The sequence below is a fragment of the Planococcus citri genome, chromosome 2, assembly GCF_950023065.1.
Source record: "Planococcus citri chromosome 2, ihPlaCitr1.1, whole genome shotgun sequence".
Lineage (NCBI taxonomy): Eukaryota > Metazoa > Arthropoda > Insecta > Hemiptera > Pseudococcidae > Planococcus > Planococcus citri.
In genome coordinates, this window is record NC_088678.1 from 46,586,661 (window position 1) to 46,601,902 (window position 15,242).

At 31.4% G+C, this 15,242-nt stretch overlaps 1 protein-coding gene across 3 annotated transcripts in view; it reads left to right on the forward strand.

Moving 5' to 3' along the window:
- LOC135836122 (protein turtle homolog A-like) overlaps window positions 1-14,782 on the forward strand; it is a 308,672-nt gene extending 293,890 nt beyond the window's left edge. For 2 of the 3 annotated variants that reach the window (XM_065350746.1, XM_065350747.1), the window contains exons 4-6: window positions 1,219-1,429; window positions 5,494-5,793; window positions 12,767-14,782. In XM_065350746.1, coding sequence (XP_065206818.1) covers window positions 1,219-1,429; window positions 5,494-5,793; window positions 12,767-12,945 — 690 coding nt within the window. In that variant the 3' untranslated portion in view covers window positions 12,946-14,782. Of the gene's footprint in view, window positions 1-1,218; window positions 1,430-5,493; window positions 5,799-12,766 lie in introns of those variants that run through there. The other variant, XM_065350749.1, reaches the window with a different exon arrangement.
- Window positions 14,783-15,242: the final 460 nt, after the last annotated feature.

Here is a 15,242-nt window from a genome sequence, read left to right on the forward strand (position 1 = left end):
CTTCTTGACAAAATTCTGGCTACGTCACAGCTAATTGTAAGTTGACCCCCCCCCCCCCCTCCACGAATCAATTGCCACTACTTTCGAGCCAATCTCCCAGAAATTTCATATTGCTCTAGAGAGTGTTGTAAAATCCTGTCATAAGTTCGATTTTTCGAATCAATAAAGACAGGAGATTTGCAAAATATCCAACGGACAGGTCAAAAATTCATTTTTTTTTGCAAGTTGAAAATCTAAAATTTTTTTAAAATATGCGAATTTTTGTAATCAATTACCCAAGAGTACTTTTACCCCTCTAATCGATTGACATCATTTTTGAGTCCATCTGGACCTTTCACTTGTCGAACAACGCTTTGGATGTAGCCATTTATTGAAACAGCTGGAGAAAAATAGAAAAATTAACTTCTACTGAGAGCTCTAGATCGGTCCAAAAATAATGGTAACAATCGATTCAAGTGGTCATTTTCAAGGAGGAAGAAAAAGGTTTGAGTAATTTGTTGCAAAAATCTACGATTTTAAAATTGTCTAAAAATTTGAGATTTTAATATAAATACCTACATATACTTACACAGGTACCTCAGTATACTATTTTCAACCCGTCACCTTGAAATGACAATTAATTTAATCTAATCGATTTTGGTTGTCAAAATTATGATAGGAACAAATTTTCAGCAGCTGAAATTGATAACAACACTTTCTGGAGCAGTTTGAAATTGTCCAAAAGAGCCAACTTTCGCTGTAGGCTTTAGATTGGCCCAACAATAGCGGTGATCGATTTGAGCGATTGAATTTAGAGTCTTTAGTAGGTACCTATGCAAATCGATTTTATATTTTTTGCCTCTTCGTATACTTACTCTGTTTGTAACAAATTTCTGTCCCAATAAGTAGGTACCTACAACTGTTCCCATTTCCAAAAATTCTCTGAAAATTAAAAAATTAACTTCAACGACTCAATAAAGTATTTGATACAACCTGGAACAATCATCACCAAAATAGGTACCTGGTACCTATAATTTTACCCCTTCAATTTGTAGAATCGACAAACTAATTTACCTACATGTGTGTAATTTAGAGTGATAACAATACGAAACACTCAATACACTCGTACTACTCATGCTGCTGGTTGTTTGAACTTCTAAGCACCTTTACTTTTAATTTGTGAGCTTTTTATTATTCTTAATCAATATGTAACATTCCGATCGGTGATTTATGTTACAGGTATCATGGATAAGACGAAGAGACGCACATATATTAACAGTAGATAGGTACACATTCATAGCAGACGACAGATTTCAAGCCTTCCTAGTCGAATCAACTGACACGTGGACGTTACAAATAAAATACGTACAAGCCAGAGATCAGGGTCAATACGAATGTCAAGTCAGCACCGAACCAAAAATGAGCCATTTCATTACATTAAACGTTGTTGGTGAGTGGAAATTTCCCAAATTCGAGTAGCCCAGCTAATTTTTATATTTTCATCTTAAATATCGAAGTAAATTGCCAAATGCTTTAGATGTTGGTTTATACAAACACTACACAAAATCGCTTCCAGTGTTTTGCTTTTGTAGATGATACTCCTTTATGATTTACGAGCTATAGCGAGCTTGTTAACAAAATTGAGCCGACAGACTATATTTGAGATATTATAGCTCATTATCGAAATACAAAGCATTTTTAAAAAGTGATAATCGTGTATAATATCGAATGAAAAAGTCGCTAACTAATGGTTCTTGTAAAATGAGCGCCATAATACACAAAAAGGATAACGATGTGCCATTACACTTGATATAAAATAATCAACTGATAATTTACCAAACGGCCGTTATCATTAGATACTGGAAATAAAATTACATGTTATTCGAACAAATAGGTTTATAAAGGGAAAAGCTTAGGCAGACAGAGACAAAAAATCACAACGTTATGGAAAAACTTATACGCGGATACCTAATTATTATGCAATATCAATTCGTGAGAAATTGTTTGGCCAACGCGAATAAAAAAACATGGAAACAATAATACTTATTATACCATACAACGCGAAACGAACACTTTTTTTTATACATACAAGTTAGAATGGAGGCAAAATATTTTATCGTATACATAAGTCCTTTTTTGCCTTCTGTTGAAGGGTATAAAAAAAACACCTTTGAAACATGTGGCCTTTACCACAAAAGTACCTATTTTGAAATAAATGAGATTCCTGACATTCTTGCAATGACAATAAAACAAATAAGCTCGATCAAAACTCAGATAACAAACGCCTTGGTACATACTGTCGGTACACTTTGTGGTGGTTTTCATGTGGACAACCTCAGACATGATTTTTATTTTCCCATTTTATGTATGTTTTCGAGATGTGATTTTTACGTAATAAAGGGCCAAGTTTACGAATTGGATTGACATTTATACATTGCGATTTTTCACGATAAACGAATGAATCGCATTGCTTTCTAAGCACTGAGATATTCGATGTAATATTCATACAGCAGTTATGTGCAGCTCTTCACAATGATGAAGATTAGGGCTAGTTACCTAAAATTATGCCTAAATTCACATGTAGGTAATTTTAGTTTGTTGAAGGACAATAACTGAGAAAAGAACGACGAAAAATATTACCTACGTAGGTGGTGTACCTGCATGAGGAAAGGGCTTAGTTTAACAAAAATTTCAGATAATTTTCAGATTAAACACGTTTCGTTGTCATTTTCTATTAAAGCGTGTAGTATGTTTTGATGAAAAAGCAAAAGATCAAAAACTTAATTAAATTTGAGCACATCGAAGCGTTTTTCAAAAAATAACGAAGTGTACATTTCTCGCAAGGTACCTACCTACTTCGTTTACTTTTTATCGCTATTCTATCCGAAATAAATTCGCTCTTCTTTTATCTAGCTTATCTAAAATTCTCTTTTAAGATCCTTTTTTGTATCCGTTTCTCGTATTTGAACTTTCTTTTAAATAAATCACTAGGTGTTAACGTTTATCGTAACCGCCTTTTCAAACTTAAAACCTAAACAGGAATTTTCAGTTCCGAACCGATCTGGTTACTCGCGTACGTTTACCAAAGTACAAAAATTACTCTCTTCTTATGAATATTCAATTGGAATCGAGTATAATTCCACCGCGAAAAAATTGACGATGCTTTTAGATACGAAACTGTCCATCGGTTATACTTGAGTTGACCTCAGCTATAGAATTACTAAAACAGTAAGTACCTACCTAATCGTATAAAAAATTGATCACTTTTTTGACCCTAGAACAATTTTGACTAAATTTTGTATTTCAGGCTACCTCATTTATCAATTCTGGAATGTTTCTGTTTTTATTCTGTTTATCTACTTGGATTTATCAGAAATATTTTCATGTTTAATAAATGCATTGGCTTTGAAGAAGCTAAAAATGTACCAATTACCTACTTACTTTAGCTGTAGTCGACATGAATACCTTACCTCCAGTTCTAAAGTCACGCTAACTTCGTCACTATAACCGACAATTTAATAATACCACGCCAAGAAAATTTATACCATTATAGGCAATTTCGTTATTAAATTTTTCCTATTTCATAAACAATCACACGATCATTTTGCTTTTGCAAAAGTAGGTAGCTTATTTTATCAATAAACTCATAAGTACTTTGATACTTATTCAACAATTTGAAATTTTCTAGATCCTTTTGATAAGCTACAACGTTATACCTATTGGCCTAGGTACCTATAATTAGCCATGGTATAAAGCGTGAGAGTCCATAATAAAAATTTAGTATTTGTAATTTTATCTCTTTGAAATATTGTTCAAAAATGACAATTTATCTACTGTAAAATTACCGATGAAATTATATTAACTTTTATCTGATCTTCATCCGATAAAATAAAATGGGGAATATCTACGCACTTTTAACCCTTCCAGAACGGTCTGAAATTTATGAAGAAATTTGAAAATTTGAAGGTGTCCCTAAAGAGATCTAATCGCGATTGTTTTCAAGTCAGGTGATCGTGCAGACACACCAAAACTATATCTTGTCGAAAGAACCGTTCGTTTCACTCGTGTTATCCACCTTGTAAAAAAATTTGATTTTTTCACTTTTCCTGGAGTTTGTGAGTTATTGGTCAAAAATTCACTTTTGAACCCACCCTCCTGGAATTTAGAGGTAACCACCTAAAACGGTCTAGAGGGTGTTCAATGAACTGCGACCAAAGTTATAGATGATAAAATTTATTTTTGACCTTTCCAGCACGATTTGAAATTTCTGGAAAAATTTGAAAACTCGCTGGAGCCTCCAAAAAGGTGGAATTGTCACTGTTTTCAAATCGGGTGATCATGTAGACACACCAGACGATACCTTGTTGAAAAAATCGCTCGTTACATACTTTCAATAAAATTTGATTTTCTTGCTTTTTCTGGAATTTGCGAATTGGTCATAAAAATTCATTTTTGAACTCACCTTCCTGAAATTTAGAAGTACCTGAAATGGTATAGAAGATTTCCAGTGAGTCTCGACAATTAAGTTACAGCTGCTAAAATTCATTTTTGGTCCCTTCAAACTCAAAGCCATACGAAATATCTGGAAAAATATTAAAAAACGCTGTAGGCTTCAGAATGGACCGAGACTAGTAGGTCCTAGTATGGGAGTGGAATTTAAGGAATTATTTGTGTTGGTTCACGTCGCCCTTAAAACAACTTTTTTAAATTTTTTAAATTTTCAAAAGTTCGTCAAAAATGCAGAAATGAACTAGGGGTCTTAGCAATGTTCTTTCGAGTTTTGCAATTTAGCTCAGTTTCGTTCAAATCGGAGAGAATGAGTTCAAAGGCTTTCTTTGTCGTTAGAAGTTTAGACACTCTAATTGTACCTTATGGGGGGGGGGGGCGACCTAGACCAAAAGTATCAGAAAATCATAATTTTTTTCATGACCCTATTTTGAAAATTTTTAGCTCATCTTTTAGTTCGGCTGGAAATCTCAGCATTTTTCTGGGTTTCCTTTCTTGGGATTTTGGGGAATAAATTATAAAAATTCTCTAATAATTGAAGAAGGTAGGTACATTTATGAAAGTGAAAGAAAAATAATTTCAAATAGATAGTGCAAAAATAATAAATTTTGTATTTTTTTTAATGGTACCTAATGATTTTTTAATGTACTGCCTCATTTGTCGTTCCTTAAAACTGTCTGTTGTTTTTTTTTGCGCTGATATCGAATTCTTAGAAATAGAAATTGAACACAAGGCACTATTCTTCAAGGTGGGCATTTTTTCTGGTGGGGGGGATAGAGTAGATAATGGTAACTGTAGCCGTTACTTTTCTGAATAATAGATATTACCTACCTACATCAAATGCATGAGTTTACTTTACAGCTTTTTTATAACGCTTTTATCGCGCTTCTATTTCTTTAAAATAGATACCATCGTTTCATTTTACTTCGTTATTTATAGATACATTTTTAGAAGTTTTACCAACTAAAGCTGCAATCTGCTCTAACGTTGGATAAATTTAATTTACAGTGCCAAACATCGAAATAATCGGCGAATCTGATATACACGTGAAAGCCGGCAGCACCGTCAGCATTAAATGTGTAATTACGCAAAGTTTAGAAGAGCCAGCTTATATTTTTTGGTATCACAACGACAGAAGAGTATTAGATTATGATCATAATGAGAAAGATATTAAAACCGAAAGGTTGAATCACGATACTACAGTCGGTACGCTCACAATATTCCACGCCACCTCTGACAATGCTGGTAACTACACATGCAGTCCTTCCAATTTAGACTCAGCCAGTGTGCTGCTACATGTTCTGAATGGTTAGTATTGAATTTTACTTAATAGGTATAGGTAAAACTCTCAGTACCGCACTGTTTTCAGAGCGGTATTGTTACACTTTACCGGCTACTTTCAGCAGTACGGTACTGACGCGAGTTTATCAGTGACACAACCGTAATATCAACAATACCTATGTGAGTATGCATAAAATGGCGATTAGTGAATCTTTATAACATTTTTCAGACGTTTTTGAGCGAATCTATTCTAACTGAACTATTAAATTAAATATTCTTCTGTACTTTCAATACTATGATTAAGGATTTGGGCCAGTTCATTCCTCATATTCGTACATATTCGATGAAATTTAGTTTCAACTTTCAAAAGATATCAAGTTACGTTGTTAAATTCTTTTATGAATAATTTTTTCAAAATAAGAACATCATAGACCACAGTACCTGTTGATAATTCCTTGGGAGAGTTGATTTACAAACAAAACACACATTGAGAATGATCAAGTGAAGTGTAACTAATTTCGAGAATAAACGGTAATACATAATATGAGTATATAAGTACTTTGGTAAAATTCACATCACTTTGTTATCATCACATTATAAACAAAACAAAATTCATTTTCTGATACCTAGATAGAAATTGAACATCCACGATTTATTTCAAAACTAAACGAACTAAACGAAGTAAAATTCACTCAAAGAAGTAAGAAATCACATGTACGTAAATCTGTAATCTACTTTCAGCCAGTTCATTCGAAGGTATTCGATGAAATTTGTGTTCAAAAGATATCAAGTAACCATGTTTTAAAATTCTTTTTTGAAGAATAAATTGTATGTACGAGTACATAACTAAACTACTACGTACTTCAGTAAAATTCACATCACTTTGTTATCATCACTTCACATTTTAATGTAAATACTAAAAATCGAAATTGATTTTGTGAATAAATAAACTAAAACAAAACGGAATTCATTTTCTGATAGATAAAAATCAAACACCCATTGCTTTATTTCAAAATTAAACGAATAAGAAGAAAGAAATTCATATTCAAGAAATCAAAATCACTACCACATGTACGTACGTTATCTTTTCTATCTACTGAAAAACACGCTTCGAATGTAAAGCAGGGTTGCCATTTAGATAAATAATTAAAGAACTACAATTGTAATTTTTTTTACATTTTTGTGTAATTTTGTACGCATAGTGACTTAAAGACAACTGCCTTGTTTTAAACAGTGAGGCACTGAGAGCTTTACCTATACTAATTAAGTAAAACATATTACTCAACGATTCGGCAAATGTACGTGAACACCAACTCGTGTGCTTTGCAACGCTCGCCTTCGGCTCGCGCTGCAAAAATCACACTCGTTGGTATTCACGCACTTTACCGAACAGTTAAGTAATATACTATTATTTCTCAGCTACTATATCTAGTTATCTGTATCGAAAGTTTTTACGTATTGTACTCGCATCTCGAAATAGTATATTACTTAACTGTTCGGTAAAGTGCGTGAATACCAACGAGTGTGATTTTTGCAGCGCGAGCCGAAGGCGAGCGTTGCAAAGCACACGAGTTGGTGTTCACGTACATTTGCCGAATCGTTGAGTAATATGTTTTACTTAATTAGTATAGGTAAAGCTCTCAGTGCCTCACTGTTTAAAACAAGGCAGTTGTCTTTAAGTCACTATGCGTACAAAATTACACAAAAATGTAAAAAAAATTACAATTGTAGTTCTTTAATTATTTATCTAAATGGCAACCCTGCTTTACATTCGAAGCGTGTTTTTCAGTAGATAGAAAAGATAACGTACGTACATGTGGTAGTGATTTTGATTTCTTGAATATGAATTTCTTTCTTCTTATTCGTTTAATTTTGAAATAAAGCAATGGGTGTTTGATTTTTATCTATCAGAAAATGAATTCCGTTTTGTTTTAGTTTATTTATTCACAAAATCAATTTCGATTTTTAGTATTTACATTAAAATGTGAAGTGATGATAACAAAGTGATGTGAATTTTACTGAAGTACGTAGTAGTTTAGTTATGTACTCGTACATACAATTTATTCTTCAAAAAAGAATTTTAAAACATGGTTACTTGATATCTTTTGAACACAAATTTCATCGAATACCTTCGAATGAACTGGCTGAAAGTAGATTACAGATTTACGTACATGTGATTTCTTACTTCTTTGAGTGAATTTTACTTCGTTTAGTTCGTTTAGTTTTGAAATAAATCGTGGATGTTCAATTTCTATCTAGGTATCAGAAAATGAATTTTGTTTTGTTTATAATGTGATGATAACAAAGTGATGTGAATTTTACCAAAGTACTTATATACTCATATTATGTATTACCGTTTATTCTCGAAATTAGTTACACTTCACTTGATCATTCTCAATGTGTGTTTTGTTTGTAAATCAACTCTCCCAAGGAATTATCAACAGGTACTGTGGTCTATGATGTTCTTACTTTGAAAAAATTATTCATAAAAGAATTTAACAACGTAACTTGATATCTTTTGAAAGTTGAAACTAAATTTCATCGAATATGTACGAATATGAGGAATGAACTGGCCCAAATCCTTAATCATAGTATTGAAAGTACAGAAGAATATTTAATTTAATAGTTCAGTTAGAATAGATTCGCTCAAAAACGTCTGAAAAATGTTATAAAGATTCACTAATCGCCATTTTATGCATACTCACATAGGTATTGTTGATATTACGGTTGTGTCACTGATAAACTCGCGTCAGTACCGTACTGCTGAAAGTAGCCGGTAAAGTGTAACAATACCGCTCTGAAAACAGTGCGGTACTGAGAGTTTTACCTATACCTATTAAGTAAAGTATAAATATTATTTACTTAATAGGTATAGGTAAAACTCTCAGTACCGCACTGTTTTCAGAGCGGTATTGTTACACTTTACCGGCTACTTTCAGCAGTACGGTACTGACGCGAGTTTATCAGTGACACAACCGTAATATCAACAATACCTATGTGAGTATGCATAAAATGGCGATTAGTGAATCTTTATAACATTTTTCAGACGTTTTTGAGCGAATCTATTCTAACTGAACTATTAAATTAAATATTCTTCTGTACTTTCAATACTATGATTAAGGATTTGGGCCAGTTCATTCCTCATATTCGTACATATTCGATGAAATTTAGTTTCAACTTTCAAAAGATATCAAGTTACGTTGTTAAATTCTTTTATGAATAATTTTTTCAAAGTAAGAACATCATAGACCACAGTACCTGTTGATAATTCCTTGGGAGAGTTGATTTACAAACAAAACACACATTGAGAATGATCAAGTGAAGTGTAACTAATTTCGAGAATAAACGGTAATACATAATATGAGTATATAAGTACTTTGGTAAAATTCACATCACTTTGTTATCATCACATTATAAACAAAACAAAATTCATTTTCTGATACCTAGATAGAAATTGAACATCCACGATTTATTTCAAAACTAAACGAACTAAACGAAGTAAAATTCACTCAAAGAAGTAAGAAATCACATGTACGTAAATCTGTAATCTACTTTCAGCCAGTTCATTAGAAGGTATTCGATGAAATTTGTGTTCAAAAGATATCAAGTAACCATGTTTTAAAATTCTTTTTTGAAGAATAAATTGTATGTACGAGTACATAACTAAACTACTACGTACTTCAGTAAAATTCAGTGTTGGCCATAACGATATTTTTTTTCGTTCCGTTATTTCGTTACGTTACAAAATTTATATTTTTTTAGTTACGTTTTTCGTTATGGTATTTTGTAACGAAAAAGTTGCTGTAACAGTATTTTTCGTTACACCTGTATTTACATTTTTTCGTTACGTTATTTTCGTTATTTCCGTTACAATTTTTTTGTTACAGAAGTGTTTTTTCAACGTATATTTTGATGTAAAATGCATTTGTGGCGGAAAAAATGTGACAAAAATAACGAAAATAACGTTACAAGAAGGTTCAAATACCAGTGTAACGAAAAATATAGCGTTACAGCACTCAAAATCAGACAAATGAAAACACTGAAAACTCATTTTAGTCATTTTTTTTGACTTCACTTCAAATTTTCATAGCTAGAGCTACACAAATCAGAGTTTTTTAAGGGTTTGTTTTGTAATTTGTAACTAAAAAAATAACGAAAAAGGTAACAAAATTTTTCCGTTTTTTGTTACGTTACTTTCAGAAAAATATCGTTACGTTACGTTTCAGTTACACAACATCACCTGATTAAAATAACGTTTTCGTTACAGTTCCGTTACCTGTAACGAAAAAAATTTCGTTATTTTCGTTTTTCGTTACAGTTACCGTTACGGGACGCCAACACTGGTAAAATTCACATCACTTTGTTATCATCACTTCACATTTTAATGTAAATACTAAAAATCGAAATTGATTTTGTGAATAAATAAACTAAAACAAAACGGAATTCATTTTCTGATAGATAAAAATCAAACACCCATTGCTTTATTTCAAAATTAAACGAATAAGAAGAAAGAAATAGTGATGGGCCGATTATTAATCGATTAATCGAATAATCGATTAATCGGCCTGAAAAATAATCGTTTGGCGATTATTTTTTCTTCTTCCGATTAATCGATTAATCGATTATTTTGAAAAAAATAATCGATCATGTTTTTATAGGGTATTTGGCGTAAATTTCATCACAATCTTGCGTTTTTTGGCGTTAAAATTGAAAAAGGATAATTTTCAAAACCGTGAAAACAGAAATATTGACCAATCCATCTTGTATTTTCATAATTTTCTCCAGAATAATCACATTTCTGTCATTCTCTGTTATTTCAACGGTCAATTAATTAACATTTTTACGTTTTTTCAGCAATTTTGAACATTTTAATGTGATAAAAAAATAATCGAAAATCATCGATTTAATCGATTATTTTTTCACCGATTAATCGGAGTCGCGATTATTTTTTTGGCCGATTAATCGATTTTCGATTATTTGAAATAATCGATTTTTGCCCAACACTAGAAAGAAATTCATATTCAAGAAATCAAAATCACTACCACATGTACGTACGTTATCTTTTCTATCTACTGAAAAACACGCTTCGAATGTAAAGCAGGGTTGCCATTTAGATAAATAATTAAAGAACTACAATTGTAATTTGTTTTACATTTTTGTGTAATTTTGTACGCATAGTGACTTAAAGACAACTGCCTTGTTTTAAACAGTGAGGCACTGAGAGCTTTACCTATACTAATTAAGTAAAACATATTACTCAACGATTCGGCAAATGTACGTGAACACCAACTCGTGTGCTTTGCAACGCTCGCCTTCGGCTCGCGCTGCAAAAATCACACTCGTTGGTATTCACGCACTTTACCGAACAGTTAAGTAATATACTATTTTCGTCTTTTATTAAAATTTCATTTCGAATATAATAAAAAAGAAGCATCGCAGAGGGGGGATATTTTATGTAGACCTATCAAATCTGATGCGTTGCCATTTAAGTGATTAAAATGTCACTCGTGTAAACGTTGAACAAGAAGCCAAAAGTTGAAAAGTTTAGCTGATTATTATCGCCATTAAGTTGATAACATCGAGAGAAGAAAATTTGACTGGTATTTTTTTAGTATTGATATTAGAGAAAAGTTTTAACAAATTACCCAGATGGTTTGAAGGAATTTTGCTCTGTGTGATAGATAGGTGTTTACCTTCCTTTCCTAAGTATTCGCACACTGAGATGTGAAACTTAGAATACCTCGTTTGTGAATTTATAAGTACAAAAGCTATGAAAGATGCATCTTCCTACCTATTTGGTCGGTCGGTAGTGAATCCGAGTACCTACACAGGACTTCGTAACAAATAAAAAGTTATTCCCTGTGCAAATCCAGTTATTTTAGAAAGCTTCCTGTAAAAGGTAAATAAAGCAGGCAGGAGTGCGAAGATGTTCTGAAAAATTATAATAAATGGCGTGTTAGGGAGCGAGTCCAATTCTGTTTCAGTAATTAGTTCGGTTTGTAAAAGGTAAACCGCGTTACATTTCACATAGCTAAGAAGTTTGTCGAATGGGGTTGTACTCGCAGTCGACGAGGACTCGGCAACCATCGATAGACCAAAAGATTTTAATTATGTTATTTCCATTGAGCAAACATCTTTGAACTTTAGCTGGCAAACTTCATAGTTTGTGCTGGAATGAAGTTTGAAAACATAACAAAACTTGTTACAAACGAGACGAGTAAATATTTGTAGCCTATTCCATAACTCAAGAGTCGCGTAAGGTTGGGCATTAGATACATATAAATTAACGAGCTAAAATATGTAAACGGATTAAAGTAAAAACACCGAGCTACGCATCAGACAAGTTTGAAAATTTTTAAAAGAATTTTTTAAGCGAAATTTTGGTGCCAAAACGGTCCTTGTAGTATGTTGACCTTGATTTTCTGGAGAAACGTTAACGTCGATTGGAGACGATTATAGTTTTTGTAATTCCGTGAAAGTGGGCGTTCGTTGGTGGATTTAAATTGCTCGTCTTTAAAGTTAAATAGGCTGAGGACAAATACACGTCTTGAAAAAAAGTTACGAGGGCGTTTTATTTATTTGCTGGTAATTTCAAAGAAACTCAAATAATAATGGTACTTAATGTACCGTGTACGATGCTACGATCCTGTGGCTGTCTTCTTTGAAATGAGACTAACGATAAGAGTTGAAAAATACCTGTACGTATATATATTATGTGATTTTTTAAAGTCAATCATTGATGTTTACGAATAAAATATCCATGATGAATTCTGAGATTTTCCATAATAGAAACAGAAAGGACCTTCTGATTCAATATTTACGGCGAACTGATTAGGCAATTTTATTAACACGTACGAATTTACTTGTAATTTATTTTTGAAAGGCAATAAGAATTAATTCGTAATGTAATGCATCTTTCAAAATCAGAAAAAATATGTTACCAACACCAACATTATACCTATCAATTTGTAACATTTTTTCTTTTAATTTTTTATTCTAGGAGAACATCCAGCAGCAATGCAAAGAGGCAAAAACGCAGCATCCCCTATACCAGGACGATGGTGGGGTCCATTATCAGCTGGCCTCGGTTTCAGTACATGTTTATCTACGCGGTCAGCCTTAACTATAATATTTTTAACCGAAATCGCTAGTCATATTATACTCGGCATTTTTACGTAACATTTTATAACATTGTGTATATATTTTGTAATTTTTTTTCCAATTTGAAAAAAAATTATCTACTCGAAGACTTGATTATGTAAACATTAAATGCTAGAATGCGTTATATTGTTAATTTTATCGATTTTTTTTTGTTTTTTTGTTTTTTCGTTATCACGAATGAAAATTTCAAATCGGCGAATGAACCCGAGACATAAATATCAGTGTTACCTGTTCGTTAAATTCGCTCCTCCCTCCTTACTTAAAATTAAAATTGGAACGATATACAAAAATGTATACCAGATATTAGTTATATTTTGTTGAGTACTTTTTATTCATTGTTTACTATTTTTTTTTTGTTTTTATTTTTAGGCGCGAAATAGGTATGTTATAATTTTTTTTTAAAAAGTTGTTCTTATACGATTAACGTTTGTACCTTTAATTTATCGAATTTTTAAGCTTCGTGTAAATAGGTTTACATTTTACCGCGATGTCATTAGAAAAAAACGTTTTTAAAGCTCAAAAAAAAAATTCCAGTGTAAAAAAATAATTTTAAAAATTTTTATACCAATTGCCTCCTCCATCATTTATGAATAAATTTAATACTTTATATAAAGAAAAAAACTATTTTTTTATCCTTATAATGTTTATCGCAGCGAAATCATGAACGTTTATAAAGTATAAGCTGGTGTTAAAGTAGTGCTATTATGTATTATCTAACGCTGTTTTTCCTCCTCTTTTTTTCGTGTAAAAAAATGTGATTTGTGTACAGTAATTTAACGATTTTCTTATTTTAATTACTCAATTCTTATCATACATAAATGTAAATTTTTTTTGTATAAAAAATGTGAGAATGATTGAAAAAATTGTGTACTCAGAAGGTCTGCAAAATTTTTTGGTAAAACTTCGATAATTTAATTATCGAAATTTCGTATTTGGGGTGAAATTCAACTTCAAAAGGTGGAGAATGTTACCTGTTAAATTTTACGATTATGTAGTCAATCTTCGATGAGTTCGCAGTGCAATTTTTTATGTGTGCGAAGAATGATGGAAGAAATATTGGGGGGTTTCAAATTGTTTATTTTTTCATAATAAGAATAAGTAAATATGCATTGTGATACCTATTGGTGGAAGAATCAATAATTTAAATTATTAGGAAGTAAGCAACTTATTTGTGATCAGAAAAAATTGCTGTGTTGAGATTTTGATTCGTTATTAGTAAACGGTATTTTTTTAATGTCTTAATATTTAAAAAAAATAATTTATTCGAAACATTATTTTTTTTTTTAATTTAAAAAGAAAGACTCTAGTTTCCAACAAATTCAATATCATAAAATTATTATAATTTTTATAAAATGTATCTACCTATCATAATTTTAATTGCAATGTTCCTATCTTCCAACATTCTTCGAGCAAAAACAAATGCATTTAACGAAGAATGCATTTGTTTAAAAAATTTTATACCCCTCGAACGGCCATAATTACATTTATTCTATTAATATTTCATTCCTGTATTTTTATTTTTTTGTTTACTTTTTCTCATTTTTATGTATTTTGTTTATATTATACCTACCTACATTCTATGTTTCGTTACGGTTCTAGTGAAAACGTTGAATTGAAAAGTAAGTGTACGCTTGGCGATGTACATTTTGCTGCGAAAGCTGTATTTATCGGTTATTTACGAAGTTGACTATTTTTTTGTTTAATTATTTTTTTTAACGAATGAAAAAAATTGTAATTATTTTACTTTTTACTATCTTTAAGGATATATTTACCAATATAATGTTGAATTGAACGATTACATCATTGTAAATAAATTATTTGTGTCTATTAAAATAAATAAGTAATTATTAAAAAACTTTGGTCTGATTTTCTGAGTGATGCAAGAAAACTGAAAATTTGAATTCTAGAAGTAATAATTTCACAGATGAGCTGATTTAAAATTTAAAATACCAATGCGTAATAATATTGTAGAATTGAAGACTCTGCGTGCAGTACAAATGGAAAAACTGGAGTCTCATAGACGTAAAAACAAAACAAATAGCCTGATAGATATGGTCCACTATAGGTACAGCATTAACTTATACGAAGTAGGTATGTAGTATGTTGTAATACACCAGAGTCCTACAAACTATGCCATGGCAAATTTGTAGCACTGACCGGGGGAAAAAAATAAAGAAATAAAGGAACCTGTAAAATATATGTTTTCGCGTTGATTTGCTCGAACTTAATAAAATTAAAGTAAACGAAACTCCAATAAAGCTTTGTACGAAGGCAAGAAAAAGAACACCTTTTAATACGTAAAGTTCAGCTTAATG